Source organism: Egretta garzetta, unplaced genomic scaffold (assembly GCF_000687185.1).
Source record: "Egretta garzetta isolate BGI_Z169 unplaced genomic scaffold, ASM68718v1 scaffold246, whole genome shotgun sequence".
In the NCBI taxonomy this organism is placed as follows: domain Eukaryota; kingdom Metazoa; phylum Chordata; class Aves; order Pelecaniformes; family Ardeidae; genus Egretta; species Egretta garzetta.
Genome location: NW_009259976.1, coordinates 3,310,875 through 3,330,349, shown reverse-complemented (window position 1 = coordinate 3,330,349; position 19,475 = coordinate 3,310,875). Strand labels below are relative to the sequence as shown.

Below are 19,475 nucleotides of genomic sequence, written 5' to 3'. Positions count from 1 at the left end.
CCACTATATAGGAAGGAGCTACACAGACCTAGTGTGATTCAAGCTGCATAAAATTGAGTTTGATTTAATACCTCAAAGGTATGTAGTCTTTGTTCTTTTTTGGTACTCATTTTTCTTTCCTTTGCAACAGAGTGACTGGCCAGAAGGATACCACCTTGCTTCTGCCATGAATTTCCGTTTCCCACAATGTGTCCCTATAAGCCTAAAAACTCTCATCCCAAATGCAAGCAATGAAGCGATACAGCTTATGAGTGATATGCTGAACTGGAATCCAAAGAAGAGACCTACAGCAAGTCAGGTCTGAGCACCTGAATGATTAAGTATAAGACTGAATTTTCTTGCACTGTCAACTAATTGATTGTCATAATACTGGTGGCCAAAGAAACATCTCCTCATTTTGAACGCTTTGGTGGGAATGAGACTGAGTAGTGAGGAGAGAAGGTTCTAAACCTGGCTCAACAGACATCATAAATTCTTTAGTTATTTCTGCAGTGTTGTCTTCTGTATTGGCATATTCTAAAACTTTCTTTGTACAGGACAGGGAAAAATCTGAGCTGCAGGTTTCCTGAATTATAAGTCACTTCTGCCACTGCCTTTTTCCTCCCCCATCTGAATGAAGGGGGATACTGAAAACTAAGCTTTGCTTTTTGTTAAGCTGCAGATGGAATGCAGTATGAAAGAGCTAAGGATTATTTTTACTTGGAGATGGGACGTAAACTGTACTAAGTGATAAGGAAAGAACTTTGTGAAGAACATACCAATAGGTCACAAAGGTCACAGTTTTTCTCCAAGTTCATTTTTAAAAAACATATTTCAAGGGCCAAACATGGTTACATTCTAGTGATTTTGAGTATTCATACCTAATGCAATCCTATTTAGAAGGTATAAAAGGGGAATACAATTGGGAAAGAAAAAAAGACATATTGGAAGTTATCCTGGGTCGATGTAATGGAAATGATTCAGAAGTGGTTAAGCAGATGGTACCAAGTAGAGCAACCATTTCTCTCCACTTTACAAAACATATCTATTGTTACAGTCACTGAGATCTAACTGTAGTCCAGTGCTATATATCTCTACACAGAATACTGCATGGTGCGTTATGAAAGCAAATAACCAGCTTTTGCCTCAGTGAGTTGTCAAGGAAGCAGCTGCAGCAGTTGTGTAATCCACAGCGAAAAGGGAGTTTAATGCGCACACATGGAAATGTGTACAAAGGCAGCAATTCTCAAGTGCAGCTGAGGCAAAACATCTCTTTGAGAACTAACAAAGGGTAGCATCCTACCCAGAAGGAGTAGCATAGCGTGACATAATGGGAGGAGCTGTGCTAGTAAAGTATGTCTGTGCTGTGCATCTAGCAGTGGACATGAAAAGGTCAGAGAAAGAATGAAATGCACATCTGCCCGAAGACAGACACTAGTTTCCTAATAAACACCATGAAGACACAGCAACCACAGTGAACATACTTCAAAGCAAAACAAAACCAGGGGAAGCTGGTGATAAGAAAATGAAGGAGAAACTTGGGTCATTAACATCCTCTAATTGTAGACCCCATACATTAATACTAAATGGCAATTGTCACACTTCTGACTTTTGGGGTTTGGTTTTTGTGGGTTTTTTTAGATTGGAAATACTAAAGCTGTTCATCGAGTTGTCAAAACATAGTTAGCAGTGGAAACACGTAGTAAAACGTGGTAAAGGTAATGGAGACTACCTGTTTTAAGACTGAAATTTGTTCCTGCATGAATATAGAGCAGTGTTGAATGTAAAATGCACCTCAAAACGCAGACTCCACAAAACCAGAATTAAAGGAGGGAAAGAAAGGACATGACTGCTGTAACATGTACAAGTGGATTGATCTTACTAAATTATGTGATAGGAAGAGTTTAAAATACAGAACTGACAGTTATCAATGCATACTGTTTACATATGATCTCATTATGCATCCATCTTGCATTTGTGCTGTGGAGCTTGCTCAAACGCTTCAGAAACCTGCTTAGATCCTTGATGAGGTTACCAAAGTCAACTTTTTGAAGTAAAATTAGTATGTTGTATCCTCTTCTCCAGGCTTTGAAGTACCCTTACTTTCAAGTTGGCCAAGTTTTAGGACCTCCTCCACAGTATCTGGAGAAGCAGACTCCTATTAAACCATTTCAGCCAACAGAGCCAAAGCCAGCTTTACCTAAGCTGGAAGCTATATCCAAGCCAGAACCTCTGTCGTCACCTGATGTACCTGACAAAACACAGCCACAGCCCCTGTCAAAGGTTAACCACCAGCCTCTCCAGCAAATTCAGTTGCCTCAGAACACGGCTAATCAGCAAGTACCAAAACAGCAGCAGCCACAGGCACAACCATTTTTTCCAACTATCAATAAAAACTCATCACCGGTAAGTTGTCTTCAATAAATACTTAAGTGGTTTTATTAAAAGTTTTTCCTATGTTCAGCCAAGCAATCCCTTGAAAATTATCATACTTTTTATTAGAGGAAGTAGAGATAACTAAGGAACAATTAAGGCTATAACTGGCCACTTACTGAAATTTTACAGCAAATCAGAAGAACAGATTGCTTGTAACAACAATGTATGTTCGTTTATAATAGCCTTTACTGGCATGCTTATGCAGTAATGCAGTTACAACAACTATCATTTTTGACCTTTGAGAAACAATTCAGAAAAATATTGTGAGTATAAAATAGAGAAGAGGAGAGGGAGAACTTCACTTGCCTCAAGCAGGGAAATACCTGAGAAAGCTCAGTCTTGTTTACGACTGTAGTTCTCTGACTACCACCTGTTGGCTACTAGTAGATAGCTGCAAAGTGAGCAACACTTGTAATCACATGGAACTTGACACTTTACCCAATTGCTGAGCTTGTAAGATTTTTAGCAAGATGAATATTAGGCTTTGGTTTGCAATCTTCATTTTGCTTTCCGCTTATACCCACTGAACTACAGTATAAAGTATATTAAAAATCACATGTATTCAGAAAATACTGGAAAGCAAGATGAAATGACAACTTTAAAATCTAGTAATTTCTTTGGAAGAGAATGTTAAGGGAAGTCCTGACTAACTTCTGTTATTTGCTGTATTTACTTTGGGGCCGTGACCTGAGCGTGATTGCTGTGAATGTTCTGCACCACTGTGCCCTACTTCCTGGCAGTTCACCTACCGCTGTCGAGAGCATGAGCTCAGCAAGATACCAGGGCAGTAGTAGAGGCTGAGCGCTGAACTGGTCTGCAAATAGAACACTAACTTCACTACAGATAGATTTGAGCATTTTAAGGATGACAATCCAAAAAAGCTACACTCGAATGCCTGCCAGCATTATTGTTGTTTTGTGCTTAAAATCTTTCTAAGACTATGACCAAAATGGGCACAACACAATAGGAAAAATTCCCTCAAAGTTCTTAAGTAGTAGTCAGGCAGTAAACTGGATACAAAAGATAAAATTTTAGAATTTAATTCAATCTTTTTCCTATTTAAAATAGAAACAAGCGGCTAGTGGCCCTCAGAATGGCGCAGCAGGTCCTAAAAGCTGCAGAAGACGATGGGGTCAGACATTGGTAAAGGCTGTGGATAGCTGGGATGACTTGGATGACACCGAATTTGGAATGTCATGTTCAAAGAAGCCTAGCATTGCACTGTTAAAAGAAAATAAAAACAAGGAATGTCTTTTTAGGTAAGTCTTATAGTTATAAAATCACAACTTTTTTAGTAAGCTGTTTCCAGTAGATTTATAAATCAAGACAAACCTGCTAAAATTTAAGTCACCAAAAGTCTGCAAGAATGCAAGGAGCAGTATGAGCAGACCAGCTTTGGGTGTGGTGTTGATATAGCACCAGTAATATCCAAACTGAATCAAATTTGTTTTCAGGCACTGTATGGTTTAGATGTTCATCGTATTATTAAGAAACTGTCTGTTTTACTAAAACCAGATATACTAGCTTCATTTCCTTTGGCAGTTAAGTCAGGGAAAGTTCTGCTACAAGCCACATTTGCTTTTATTTACTAGTGTTGGATACTTTTTTTTTTTTTTTCTTTGGAGTCCCAGGTCAAACTCTCCTGAGGTACAAGATTTGGCTGTTACTTGCTGTGGGAATAAATTCTACTGACAAAGGCAGGATAAGAGAAGAGCACTGTACTCTTCAGGCTAGGGTCAGCTTGTGGTATTCTGAGCTGGAGTTGTTGGTAACATCGTTTGAACATTTTGATTTTTCAGTGTGCCAGAACCAAAAGCTTCATGCTGTATCCAGCCAGGAGGGGAAAATAAGGTTTTGATGAGAAATGATTCTGGAAGATCAAATGCATCAGCAAAACAGTACTATCTAAGACAATCAAGATACCTACCCGGTAAGGGTAAAAGTCAATACATGTGGAAAATACAAGCTGTGAGCAATCTATGTACAGTACATTTAAACTTCAGATTTTACACTGGATAATTTCACTTTTCATAAGCAGGCTAGATTTTCAAGTTTTGGACTAAATGCCTTTCCTAGAGCATATCATATCACAACTGATGCAGATGGTCCTGCCCATGTGAACATGGAAGGGAGCTCAACACTGCTTGTACACTGCAAAAGTTCACAGGCCCTCTTGTGACCAGTAACATACAAAACCCTCAGTAATAGGAATTCAGTATCTCTTGGATTCCTAGGAATATATCCTGATTGACCATAAGCAAGTGCATCTGAGGACTAAAGAAACTACCCATATATAAATATATAGTGCATAGTTCTCAGTTTTACAATATCAGGAGGTTTGGGGCTTTTTTTGAACTTAAAGTTCTGATAAGCACAGGTAGGAAGTGTTCAGAAATATCAACCCCTTGCAGTAGTAGGAATTCACCCACTCACTTCCCTTCCCAAGGCAGTCATCCTTCTTAAAAATAAATAGATAGCTTAGTCTAAATCTGGGTGATTTTATCAGGAAAAAAACCATGAAATTATGTAATTGCTAAGAGTAAGAATGAGAAGGAGGAGAAAGAAAAGAGAGTGTTTCCTTCGGTTAGTATTCTGAATACATTCTATAATCAAATGATTGCCTTGGTGTCTTACTTAGTAGCTCTATTGCTATGATGGTTTCCACAATTACAGTGCTTCTATCTTGACTTGTACTATAATCCACATATGAGAATTTAGGTGGCTCACAGAGGAATTCCTGATTGTCAAGCAAGTAGTTTTGTTACAATGTATCACTAATTCCTCAGGAATTCGTTAGGCCAGTGATGACTTCTGAATATGAAATCACTTCCTGAATGTTAAATAGGATGCCCAGAGACTCAAGAGTTTAAGTCCAAAAGGAAAAAAAAAAAAAGAAATGGGGGGGGGGGGGGGGAACCTTCCCTATCTAAAGGTAACACAAATGGAAAGTTCATCTATATTTCTTATCTTTTTTAATATCTTTTTTTTTTTTTCCTTCTAATATCTATCTGATTTTAGGGGAGTTTTGAATGAAAAAGCCATAGATCTAAAAAATAATTAATATCAGCTCTTAAGAGAATAATAGCTCCAGGAATCATATTTGTGATCTGTATTATTTTAATTCTGTTACCACTAGATCTGGAAGCTGCTTTCATGCTGTGTAATCTCATTAACTATTGTAATGCTTGTAACACGCTGAAGTGCCAAGAACCTCTTTGTCCTACTTTTTGAACTATTTCTTCAAGGGATAAGTTATTTTCAGCCTTGAGAACCCTAGTTTTTTATAGGTATTTTTAATCTGTGTTGTTTGAGAGTCAAAAATATCAATAATGAAATTACAGTTTTATAGAAACCAAGTAGCTGTACTAAAAGGGCTTTCAAAAGTTCTTTTGAAAGCATGAAGACAATTGTTCTTAAATCAGTGTCTCTTAGTTTTGATGGTCTGGCTGAAAAATCTAACCTAATCGATGGACATAGTTCTTTACATTAACGGTGTTTACATCACACCACAAATAATTCAGTGTTGTTTTACTGTTCTAGAAATGTCCATTTTTCATTGGTTGAATTATGTTTGAAAATTGATAGTTAGAACATTTCCCATAATTTGTTTTCTAAGGTGTGAATCCTAAGAGTGTCTCTTTAGTAGCAGTCAATAAAGAAGGACCACATGGAACCTTGAGCAACCAGTTGTTTTCTAAACCACTGGCACATACTGGAAGAGGAGTGACTTTCAACAGAAATACTACAGGTAAAAAGTGTAATTAAAACTCATCACATCATACTTTAAAGAATTTAGTTAAGACCATCTGGTTTAACTTCTGTTGTCAGGCTTAGCTTCTAGGCTACCTTCATATGTAAACTATGTATTTTGCTTTCAGAGCATAAAAGTAGTATAGACCAGCCTCTGTTATAAAGCTCTGTCAAGATAAATTTTGTCCGTAATCCTCTTAGACCGTTACTTTACTGTGTTAATTTAAGCAAATAGTTTGACCTCGTTACTTGCCTGGTCAGTGTGCCATGGAACACTATCAAACAGCAGTCTCACATATGAAAAAAAGAGGATGGGTGGTGCGTTCATGTAGTGAAATGCCTAGTATTCTAAACATGTCTTTTTGACAATCTACTAGCCTTGTCCTAAATACTTTGCTGCATGCAAAGTTCCCTTATTTTCGGCAAGGAACTTGCAGCAAGGTGCCTTTTGGTACTACGTTTTGTGAAGAACACCATTATCAGCATTTTATAGAGTGGAGCCTAGGACTAAACAGCTTATCTAAGATTTTACCGAGGAAGGCATCAGACTCAAGAGTAAAATCTGTCTTCTAACCAACCAAGCCCTATACTTGAAGTACGCAGTTCCATCACCCTATTATGGGAGGTTACATCATTAACAACTTTGCAGCCATTGTCCAGCTAGCATGAGGCACTCCCAAATACTTCCATGCCAATAGACCACCTAGCCGTACATGCTTGTATGGAAAGAACTTTTGAATGATGCACCCCTTTTTAATAGAACTGTAGTAGCCATTCTGCAGTGTCAACGAACCTGATTTTCCCTCTGAAAGTCAGGTGAGCTGTAACTTGTGCATCTGAAATTATGTGAAAGTTTTTAGGAAGTGGAAAAATAACAGCACCTACCAGAATTTGATGGAGTAGGACAGACTTTTTTTAAGCAATCATCTTGTGTACCTTTTTCTTTTCTGAAATACAGTATCTGGGTGCCTCAGAATTAATTGATATATATTCATAAAATAGTCTTGCAAGGGAATTAGGCACAAAAAGGCAAAGAGCTGTTTCCTAAAGTATGCACCAATAAGCTAGACATCTACCTACTGAATTGCACTGAAAATAAGATGAATGCTAATGGTAAAAATCCTGCTTTTGTCTTACTGGCTTACTTTGGGTATCTACCAAAAGTTTGAAGAAAAAAACCCTTAAAACTGAATATTTTGTATATTTGAAAATACTTGATAGTATTTCCGTCAGTATCTTGAATCGCATGTGGAGTTTCATATACTGGGGAGGCAGCAACATTTAAGGCAGACACACATAAAACCAGGATAGCTGGAGCACCAATGGCAGAAATACAACACGTACATTCTCTGTTTCCTTTTTGCCTATTGACATAATTGAAAGTTGGCACTGTGCTGTTCACTGTTTAAATAACTTTGTTTAGTTTATTTAAGTGGGGCTTTTTTCCCCCCTCATCCACAACATTACCCTATGGTGAAGTAAGATAAGAGCAAATAGCTACAAATGCTTTATTTATGAAGAATTGTAAGGTTATGATCAGTCAACTTTGCAAATATGCCCAAGTGCTTAACCTTGTGATTTATGTATTTGTGTGACTGAAATGTGATTGCATTGTTGGTAAATCACATTTTTATTCCATTATTAGAAAGGACCTTGTAAAGTAACTTGTTAGAGTAACATTTCCTTCTTGAGAAAACATAGGATTGAGACATTATAGTTACAAAAATGTCAGGTATTTTTTCTTGCTTGCTTTGTTTTCCCTCCTTTATTTTATATCACCTATCCAGGTTCTTCATACACTTTTTCTAAAGTTCTGTCTTTCCATCTTTTTCTTCCTTTCATTTTCATTGTCTACAGATGAAAACTTAATTATACCTATCGAAAAGCTATCATGCAAAGAAAGGTTGAATGAAAAATTAGAGGATCCAAAAGGTAATTTATAGCATTTATAACCTGGTTCTTTGCACATTTCGTATTTATGTTTTACACTTTCTTGTAAAAAATGCACTTTTAATGCAGATTCCAGATGACTACATACTTCATTTTCAGCTGTTACCTGTTTTGTCAAGCCTCGCTCTCTTCATTGTGACTTCTGCACTCTTGACACTTAGGTGCTTTAAAAGACAGAGAATATTTTATTACCTTAATTATAACCCACAGCATGTCACTGCACTGTTGCTGGATAATGGTGGGAGAAACGATCCTAAAGCAGCAGCGTATGCCTCTCTCCTGAAGGACAGCTTGTTCATAACGGCACTGGGGACTTGCACTGTTGGCTGCATTCTGATTCTCTGTCTTTTACAGCGCTGTGATTGCATAGATTTTGGTGGACTTACCTTAGCCTAAGAGGGTGGAAACTCGGGTTTCCAGGCAGCCTAGTTTGTGTCCAAACACACCGTTTGCTGCGAGCACGGGAAAGCGGCTGGAATGTTCCACCTCTCTCCCAGTTTCTGGCTCCTCTGGTGTGCACCACCTGTGCGCTGTCTCATTCCAACTATTCATGTTTTGAACTTGCTACCCATCTCAAACGATTCAATGACTTTATGAAGGATCAGGTATGCGTTGTTTGAGGTAGGGGATACAGCCCAGGCCACACTTACATTTGCTGACATCATGGCCGTGAGTGCTTGCCTGTACACCTGCAGCCAGACCTCCTGGATGCCTGAGGGATAAATACTTCCATAGCAAGAACCCCTTCTTTTGTACAGCAGTGGTCAGAGGTAAGGAACTGAGCTTTTCAATAGGATTTTATTTTTATTTGTAGTTATTCTATAATTTTATATTGATCTTTTTTTTTCCTCCTTCCCTTGTTCTAGTCCAACAAAAGATCACCCCTCCAGCCGTCTCCGTTTCACCCAGATTGTTCCTTCTGGCTGCACTCTTTCATTTCCTGCAAAAGGATTCATAAAGGACACTGGACATGGAGAGGTAAGGAGAACCAAAAAGTGGTTGAGCAATTTTTGATGGATAGGCAGCTTTGCTGAGCTGTAGATAAGAAGCAGACAGAAGTATTCTTTCTGAGGTTACATTAATTGAGGCCTGTCACGTTCTTCTTTCCAGACCTCAGAATTTTAAGGAGTGCTACTGAGCTGTCAGAGCTATGAACCACTCCCAGTGAAGTATCTAGGAACTAGGGGAATAAGAGAATATGTGTATGTGCACAGCCACGTGAACGAACCACTAAAGCTGTGTTGCTTTTGTTTTTCAGGCAAATTCCTGAAAAAGGAAGAACAACTTGAAGACTAAAAGAAAGTTAAATTTTATTAGACTACTTTATTAAAGTTGTTATTTTTCACCAGGACTTTTGTGTCATTCTTTACTGTGCTGGAGACTGGCATCAACTGGACACAGGGAAGCCACGTGGAGACCCAACTATTTGCGGGACTGATAGAAGTGACAGTTTAGGGAGACTGGCAAAACTGAGTTAGCTGAATGCGTTTTGTTAGTGCTCCTGAACGGGGAGGTATGCAGTGACCCAACACAGCTGTAGTTAGCTGATGATACCTTTTTGGGGTTGTAGATGACCAATTTTGCAGCTTATAGATCTACTGCTCTAAGCACTGAAAGTATCACCGAGGACTGGGAGTGTTTGTGTGAAGAGGAACGTTTTGGGACTGCACCGAGGCCAGAGATTTAGGAGACAGAAAAACTGTCAAATCAGATATTGCATGTTTGACTGCAACTATCATTAAAACCATGCTGAATATTAATATGATAAAAATGCTGACACTTGATAAAGGTAAAATTAAAACTACTGTGTATGGCCTTGTAGTTCACCACTTTAATACTACTGAATACAGAACACACCACTAGAGAAAAGCATTTTTCGCTGGACACTATGCCAGTACAGTCTTAACACTGTCCCAAGTGATGACAGACATGGAGAAGGTAAGAAATTGTCTTGGAGCAGGGAGTCTAGATATTGTAACAGATCCCTCTGTCACTGCACAATAATTTCAGTTCTAACTTTGAGTGTAAATGCACAGTGTTTCTCAGCTTCCAAATGAGGATGGTTATGCCAACTTTCCCAAGGTAGCACCGCTTTAAAGACAAAGATCTGGACCAAAACTAGGCACAATAAAATTATAACTGGGGTTAAAGAAAGAAGGTAATTTGGGTCTGACTTTTATAACAGGCCTTTAACGCTGGAACTGGCAAAGTCAGTTTCAAGTGGTGCACCACTTCCCCCAAGAGAAGTTTGGTTCCATTATTTTAGATAGATTTAGGCCAAACATCTTGAGCACAAGAGTACTGTTGAGCGCTAGTTTTCAAATACTGAAGTGCTTAAACCAGCTTCCAGTAAAGCAAGTAGCTGTAAGTAAAAGGTAAGATCCTGCCTTTCTCAAAAATTCCCTGTAAACCTTTCTATGTGGTTGAAGTTTAACGGTTTTTTTTTCTGCAACTTAGCGAGTCGGTTTAGGTGCCGTAAAGGGTTCAACCAATACACAAAGCAAAGAATGAATACATACTTTTTTCCAACAGACAAGCACTAGGGAGTTTTTAAAGAACACTCACACTTACTCTTGTGGTACTGCAAATGTATTTTGAAGTGACTATAAAATGTAGGCAAGGTTTTCTGAATGCAACTGAAAATACTAAAGCTCTGTAACATCAACAGGAAATCCCAGCTTTGTCAGTGGTGCTGCTTACAACCCACCAGGAGTATATATCCCTTCTTTTCATAAAAAAGAAGTTGGATCAGCTGGACAACGGATACAGCTAGCTCCTCTTGCTGCACCTGTATCAGGTAAGAAACGCCCTTTTACTATACATAACTGAGACAAAGAGAAATATTCGTTTCCCATGCTTCCTAAAAAATGTATAAGCCCTTAGTAGGGTTTTCCTCAAGTTTTGTAAATAAAATTCTCAGGCGTAAGTTGTTCTTAATGTAAATGAATGGAACATAGGTGACTAGAGGCAATCCTGAAACCCAGAGAAACTGTTGCTACTATTATTTGTTAGGTAAAAGAGAAAATAAAGGTACAAATGTTTTTTAATTCTAGAAGGTTTGTACCATTTGCTAAACTACTGTTCATTAGTGGTGAAGGGCTAAGCAGAACTGCAAAAGTATGTAACTCCACAACTCTATAGTAAATGGTCATGTAGATTGGACACAAATATAACTCTGTGATTGCTGTAGCTAGTAGGAGTTGGTACAGTCACCAACAAGTAAGTATGCAAAATAGATAAATTCAAGTTTTTTAAAAAAGCCTTGTATTTCAGTGGATTTGGAGGAATTTTCTTGACAGTGACTTTCATGTAGCTTGGGGCTGTCTTGTATGTGTTTTGATCACTTTAATGTCACTTAATGCAATTGAATGATGTTGATCCATGCTTACAGTGGTCTCAACAATTTCAATAAAGGCCAAGACCTTCATCAAGTGACTTAGTAAATTCACAAATAGTGTTACAGATACGGTATAAGCAGTAAATTAAAATTATTTGCGCTCTCATTTACTGGCCCTGTCTAATTGGCCCATGATTTCTGCAGTGGTCATGTAAGGGAGGTTTGCACTGTGTCTTCATCTCACTATGGTGGCTATGCAAGTCTCTGGATACTGAGATGACACAACTCTTGTACCCATGAAATATCACAAGAGTGCTCTGTGAAGTGAAACTTTCAATGCTGCTACATTATAGAAGGTAAAAGCCAAACAAGGGAATGCAAATGACCGGTTCTTAATAGTTATGATACAGTAATGAGGTAGCTGTACATTACATTGACAAACACACTAAAAGACACTGCCATTCATCAGTTAAAAACAATGTGAAATCTGTTCTGAATGTAACTGTTACCTTGGATCCTCTGGGGTACAGATGGCATTCTGAGCACCTTCTTTGTTGGTACTGATGCAGAGATGAACAGAAGCGCTCAGGATGCAGGAGAAACTGGTTTGTGAGTGAAGATTTAGAGCCATTGTCCGAAACCCAGCAGCACACTTCTCTAGTTACTTCAGGGGAAATAGCAATTTTTTGTGAATTAACTAAAGGGCCTATGGCAGACCAATCTGATATGGTCCTGCTTAATAATGTTGTCTTTTTGCTGACTTACTCTTTTGAGTTACCTGTTCCCCCTAGGAACTTGCAAGTGACTTCTGAGAAGGAGAGAGGGAGGGAGGGAAGAAAGGAGATGGCACGCATGTATAAAGTATGCTTAGATGTGTGCGTATTCTGAGTCTGACTTGATCAGAAACCCACCAGGGAAGGCTGGAGCTGCACTTCATTATCTTATCAACTCACTGCTGAAACGCAACAACGAGAGTTTTGATTTGTCACAGTGTGCGGATCAAGAAGTTCACAGGAGGACAAAATCTGCAACTATCTCTAGACTGCTGTGAATAGTGAGAAAGAAAAGGAATTACTTATGGTGATCCAAAGGGAAATAAATTCACTGTTAATCTGTAATTAGAAATGGAAAATGTGTAGTAAAAGTCAGAAAGGCTGGCAGATGGAGATCAATTAAGAGACTCTTCCACGTCCTGGAGAAGAGCGAGAATCCTATTGCTTAAACCCCTTGCATTTAGCCCAAACTCCGCATACTTGCATGGGAAGAGAGATAAAAAAACCTGCCATTTGCTTCATCCTTATCTCCTATCTGTCAATATTTGAACACTAACATGTTTGGTGACCCTTTGCTTGGTATTATCCAAACTGAAATTAAGTTATGCTCGCAATTGTTTTTGCTGTCTTAATTTGTTAAGTTTTTTAATGCCATAATTTGAATAACTTAATGTAGTATAAAAGATCAATTTCTCTGAGGAAAATGCAGTGCCGAGACCAGAGAAAAGTGACCTTCATTGCCGAGAGGGCAGGCTGGAATCATACTTGCTGATGAAGGATAGGGAATGCCAGCCTACAATAAAAAGGAACAGTGTTAGTTTTCAAAGAGGTGGAGGCCTGACCACCAGCTTCAGTTCCTTGAGATTCCTCCTTTTTAAATGTCTTGATCCTCATCTGTTCCTGAACGGGTTGAACCCACTGTTGAAAAATACCACCAAAGATAGGCGGTTTTCCATAAGAAACAGAATGTTATGTAGGCACAAAAAAAAAAAGTATTTTTAACATGTTATGGATAAGTATTAAAAAAAAAAAAATCAGTAATACCCAATAAAAGACTGAACTACGAAAGTAGGAATGGAAGGGGCAGGACATACTTTAGGAATGCTAAGGAAACAATGGTAAGGTGTAGCAGGAGTACATATATTTCTTATAGATACAAATCCTAATAGGATTTCTTTTTATATATAAGAGAGGTCCCCAAATGACTGACTTTAAAGGCTTGGGAAAATGGCAGAATTGGTGATGAACATGGAGGAAACAATAGGCAGTCAGCCCCTGCAGCAGGGGAATTACTTTAATCACATCAAGCCTGAGGAACTAGTGACTGTCTGAAATGCAGAAAGGGGAAAGCTGAGTAGAAAAGGCTGGGAATATTATAATGCACTACTACCAGTGCCTGAGACCAGGTGGATGCCAATATAAGGGATAAAAAAAAAGGAGGACTTGGAACAGATCCTACAAAAATCGACACAGAAGCGGGAAATGGAGATGAAGAGGACTTGCCACCAGGTACACCAGGAGTTCTCAGCTAAGCAGGAGGGGAATAAAAGGCATAAAATCTCAAAAGGAACAAGATGGTCTCCAGAAGCTGTCCTTCAGTCTAGGTTGTTTGGGTTTTAGTAAGTTTAGCAATGTTGTAATTGTATGCTTTTTAAAAATATTTGAGATAGAGGAAAGAACACTTCCATTCTGTAGCCATTTTGTAATGAGAGTTGCAGAGTTGTAGACATACGCGTCAGGTTTTCCACTGAATTTCAGCCTCAGTGTTCTCTCAAGGGATTATTGCAAAACAAGTATCCAGTAGAATTACTAATAAGATACACAAACTATAGGAAACATTAGCGTTATCTGAAAATAAGCACAGGCAGCACATCAGAGGCCAAAGCATCCTGCTGTGTTAGCATCCTTGAGTACCACATATCATCTTCAAGATCTTACTCTTTTATCTGTAAACAAGTGAAATACCTGTTAAGTCATAACTAATTTGGAGTTCTTGTTCCTTTCAGATTATTCCTGGAAACCCAAAGCTGCCCGTGCTCAGTTACCAGGTCCCACTTTCAATTCAGCACCAAAAAACATGACTATTCTAACTCGCCCACCAACAATTCAGCCAGTACATGGAAGAACAGACTGGGTGGCCAAATACGGAGGAAACAGATAGAAAATGCCATCCTGTATAGATATTGTGTGATCTGTATTCAGTTCTCCTGCACTGGAAACCCAAAATGCCTATTTGCTTTCACATTTCCTAAGACTACGCAATACTAAAGAAGAAAAAAAGACCTCGTGTTCTATTACCTGTGTAATACATACAATAGCATGTAAAATGCTGGCTATAAAGTAGGATTTATTGAAGTATTTTGTAGCACACATTGCCAAAGCTACCGAGAAGTAGATTTCACTTGACATTTTTCTATAGATGGATCTCCTGTCCTTGTACTCTTAAAACAACTGTTACGGTTGTTTGCCCAGTGCAACATCCACTATCGACATATGCTTGCTTTCAGGTACACAAGCAGCTGGAAGCAGGGCTAAAGCAGAGCAGCACCAGGCTTTCAGGTTTTAGGCTGGTTCCTTACCAAAAAGAGGAGAGTGAAAGCACAGGCTTTATGAAGACCACCATGCTCCCATACATGGATTTCAGAATCCCCTTGTACCTAAGACTTCCTTCGGGTCTGTAATGTGCAAATACTCATAACAGCAATGAGAACTTAAGTCCTTGTAGCAGGACATAAGCAATCCACTGATAAATACTGCACAAGGAAGGTCTCTAAACTTGGCCCATAGATGGCTACAGAATGATACAGCAATATGGGAAAATAGTTAAACAAGTACCGAATGCTAAAGTTGCCTCGCCAAGCTGTAGTGAAACCCAGAAATTAGGTTCTACTGTTGTAATTAACTTACGACCGTTTTTGGTCAAAGATCTGTGGAGATTCATATCTGTCCTGTCAAGTGAGTGTCACAGTGACATTTTAAGGAGCCTGAATCACTGCAATTGTGTCAGTCATTTTAAGGCATAAATAAGGCATATGCCAAAAAGGCATAAATTATGAGTAACCTCCTGTTTCTACATGACTACATCAAACTAGAGAAGTTGACTAAACTACACGAGAGAGGATATCAGATTGTTCTTCGAAGATCTGGTTTAGATCTTAAAGGCCAGCTTAGGCACCTGAAAACACAGACAAACTTTAATAATGCAATACCTCACTGTTTATATGCTCATTCAGTACTTTCCCTGGCTTCTATGCTGAGTTTTATAGTAATATCCCGCAAAGGACCTTGCAACAAACAAGAAATTGTTTTGAGGATGTTGAGCTAGGCTACTTTTGTTAACAACTGCATTTAGAATACATGCTTTAGACTTAGTAGTGACATTAAAGCTGCCATTTTAAAGTATGAAATGAGTATGTTCTTTAAAGATGTAAAGCTGTTAATGATTACTTTAAGCACTGTAAAAAAGAAATGTCTTTGTATGGCTTTTATAACTGCACATAAAAATTCAAATTCCTGTTGTTGACCTAATGTGCCATAATATATGGGTTTTGTTAACTTACTGGAAATCAATTTAATCTAAACCAGTTATACCAAGAAGTCAAGTAAGTATTTTGTTACGAAAATTGCACCTAAAGAAAATGCCACTGTAGTACTGGAAGAGCTAGATAGGGATAGGGATATCTGATTAATAATGCACTAGAGACTTTAATTCAGTTGCCATTGTCTAGGTTTAAGTATTTGTCATTCCCTTAGTAACAACAGATGCCCCTATGCTACTTAAATGCATCTTAATTTATCTGTAGAATATATCTGTAACTGGCTATGGCAATGAAGGACAATCTCAGACTTTCTGTAACAGGCATAAATGCACTGGTTTTATAATTAAAAAACAAAGAGAAAATAATCACTCATCTCTAATACAAGATGTCAGTGACTGAGTTAAAAAATCATAGTCTGGTCAAGGAATTAACTAGTAACGTGTCCAGAGCTCACGTGTCCATAAGTCACCTAGAGCAGAAAGATAAATAGGTACTATTTATGGCACCAAATATGGCTAGAAGAAACACGCTGTCCTTAGCATATGCTAAAGAACATTGAAACGGCTTTGACGTAACCATAACAGCCTTTACTTGTCAAAGCATGACAAGCATTAAGAAATAATTCTTGTAAACAGCAAGAAAATACAGTAGTAAGAGGCTAATAGGCTTTGTACAGTCATTTTAACTCTGGTTCGCCAATATGCATTGAGCTGTTAGTGCAGAAATGCCATCTAACACTCAAGAAACTTAGTATATGCTGATAAGAGTTCCGGGGGGTAGAAAGGTAAGGCTCCAGCTCCAGCTGTTCTCTCCTCCCCTTCACTGGATTACTGCTGTTTCTCCTGAACACAAAAAGTGGTAACGGGAGTTCTACCAACAGTTCTCGATTCAAGCTACCGCCTTCCAAAGCTCATGGAACAGCAGCAAGGCTTAACACTTTGCTCTGAGAGTTTAAAAGCTTCTCTGTCCCATCCCCTGCTTTCTATTGTCAGAATTCCGCAGCCCAAATTCGCAGGTTACCTGACTTGAGACCAGCATTACACAATTACACAATGTTTTGCTGCGACAAAGGAAGGAGGGAAGGAAGACCACGAGATGCCACCCTCCTGCTCAGCTACTAGCCTGATATTTAAGAGAACTCTGAGCAACTCCAGAGCCTTGCCAATCTGATGAGATCAACCCCACTACTTCCATCTCTCCCAGTACCAGCCACCAGAGAAGAAAGATTGAGGAAAACAAAGCTCACGATCTGTGCAGAAAGGGACGCAAGCTAAATGAGACCAGAAAAGGGATACGTTACCATCCACATGTAGCTCCCAGCATTACTTCTGCATGGCAGGTTTATATTTAGAATGATTTCAGGCATCAAGGGAATCAGCTGAGGACAAAGACTGATCAACTGAGCCCTTCAGTCTTCAAATAAACTTTCACAGAGCATTTTTCAAATCTGAAATAGATTATTTCTCTCAGGAAAGAAAAAAAAAGATTTTAATGTAGCACTTGTCTGGATATATGGTCTGTACGCTTTTGTTCTCTGTGCTTCCTCCCAGTTCATGGGATTTTTATATTTACAAGTCACTAGAATTCAGGGAATGGAACAGAGATAATTTATACAATCCATGTTCACAAATATATCCAGACACCCTACGGGAAAGGCACCAAACTGTATCAATCCAGATGAACAATTAAAGGGAAAAAAAAAATACAGTTGTGTAGAACACAAAAGTTTGTAATAATAATTTGTTGGTTTATTTAGAGTAACATTTTGATTCTCATGAAATGCAAGTGCTATGCCTACAATTCAGCATTATCTAATAAAGCATATTTTTGATTTATGAGTAACAATCTGTAGAAGTAAGTGAAACATAATGATGTTTAGCTGAGCACTTCTGCTTACAAGTAATTGCACGTAACAAGTTTGCATTCGTTGCGTTACAGCAGACCCTTGACAGCCTGCTCCATGATTGTGTTTTGTGGGACCAGGTTCTGGCGCATGGTGCTGGGAGAGCAAGGTCCCTGACTGACAAACACGATGAGCGGATAAACTGGCAGGGAAGCGGAAGGGGAAAGGTTAACTTAATAAGCAGGTTTTTTGTATTAATTATTAGTGACAAATTGACAACTCTTCTCCCCTTGTTTTAGAGGCATAGATGATTTGAGACTGATGTCTCAACGTGCCAGATGTATGTTTAAACTTCAATCCTGCAACTGTATGTGTGCAGGTACCAGAGGTCCTTGCCTACAGTAAAGTTGCAGGACCAGAAGCTGAACTAAAGTTATACTCATATTTTCTTGTTTTGCAGCGCAGAAAATGTTAAGACAAGTAATACCATTTTGGAAGACGTAACAAGGGCTCTCAATGTCGGTCCTTTAAAAACACAACCTGCGTGTGTTTGCGTATGAGAAATACCATGCACGGGCAGCAGTGCCTTTTCCACTTTTGTGTAGCACATTTAGGCGGTCGCATTTTCAGGCTTCTCAGTCACATATCTTCAAGTGACTTGATGCAGACTTATGGCTTAAGAGGCTTTTCCATGAGCTGCAATCCAAGCCGTCCAACCATCAGTAAACTGTCGAACAGAACAGTTGTTATAAAATAAAAGGGGGGGGGAGAGGCAAAAATCCCGCAAAGAACAAGGAAGAAAACTGACATGATATCACTTAGCCAAACTCCACTGTAAGATTTCATCTCTACCACATAACTTTTTTAAAACAATATAATCCACAAATAAGTTAAATAAAATGCCTATCCAAAAATACAGACGAGAACAAAAGACAGGTGACTACCTGGCACCAGCAATTATCCCGGGCATTGCTTTTCTGGAGTTGTAAAACCTCATTCCCATGACAGCAGACAAGGTTCCAGACGCCACTGTTGAAAAGAAGCCCGGTCAGATCGATGTGAAACAGAAACACCAGCACAGCGCTGCAAGGCCTGGGCATGTAGCAGTGCCAACCGAACAGGCCTACGTACAGAGGCAGGAACGCCTCCCTCCTCTCCACAGGGCAGCGTATGCTAACATTTTTACTTATTTTTGTTAAACAGTAGAGCTGTTGCAAGCTTCTCGGCAGCTTTGGTAAGCGTGCTCCACTGCTCGTTGGAAGCGAGTGGGTCTCATCAAGGGTTAAGAGCACCGCCTAGCTGCCCACAATCGACAGTCCTCTGGGCAGATGGCTAACTCCCTCAGCTTCTCCTTACCTGCAGAAGAATGATGATTTCCATGAATACAGATAGGCCCGAAACGGCAAAGTTCACTATGCGGGAGGCAAATATTATTACTGTTCCCGTTTCCCCATGGCATTCTGAACTGGAAGGTGGCACTAAATACTACCAAATAAAAGCAGAACAACCTCACCTGAAAATATTAATTAGCAAACAGAAAGCAATCTAAGGGATCAAACTGAAAGAGCAACTAACACTTTAAATCGCTCCAAATTATTGAATCTCTAAATCCGGGGGGGGGGGGTGTGTGTGTGTGTAAAAATCCCATCAATATTCACATAGAAGTTACAGGGCTGTTGCTTCTTCGAAGAAGAAAGGCAGGTGGAGGTGTTGTATACCTTTCTGGGAAGCTTCAATTCCGTTTGCATCAGGCAGGGCAAAAGGCGTTCTGAAGATACTCTGTCAAGGCTCTTTGTCTGGGTTTCTACCCTCATACCCTTGTACCGTGACCAACCTAAAGCTCAGTGGGAGCCGCAACTGCACATGGC

At 39.1% G+C, this 19,475-nt stretch overlaps 1 protein-coding gene and 1 long non-coding RNA gene across 2 annotated transcripts in view; one reads left to right on the top strand and one right to left on the bottom strand.

The window, feature by feature from the left end:
* MAK (male germ cell associated kinase) overlaps positions 1–14,386 on the top strand; it is a 24,663-nt gene extending 10,277 nt beyond the window's left edge. Inside the window, exons 7-13 of the mRNA XM_009640383.2 lie at positions 131–298; positions 2,065–2,385; positions 3,508–3,674; positions 4,215–4,345; positions 6,032–6,170; positions 10,794–10,912; positions 14,232–14,386. Coding sequence (XP_009638678.1) covers positions 131–298; positions 2,065–2,385; positions 3,508–3,674; positions 4,215–4,345; positions 6,032–6,170; positions 10,794–10,912; positions 14,232–14,386 — 1,200 coding nt within the window. The remainder of the gene's footprint in view (positions 1–130; positions 299–2,064; positions 2,386–3,507; positions 3,675–4,214; positions 4,346–6,031; positions 6,171–10,793; positions 10,913–14,231) is intronic.
* Positions 8,964–18,248, bottom strand: LOC118452469. Its single transcript, XR_004842232.1, has 3 exons — positions 18,175–18,248; positions 17,065–17,211; positions 8,964–9,055 (listed from the first exon to the last, which is right to left on the bottom strand). It is a non-coding gene; the product is annotated as an uncharacterized LOC118452469 (long non-coding RNA).
* Positions 18,249–19,475: the final 1,227 nt, after the last annotated feature.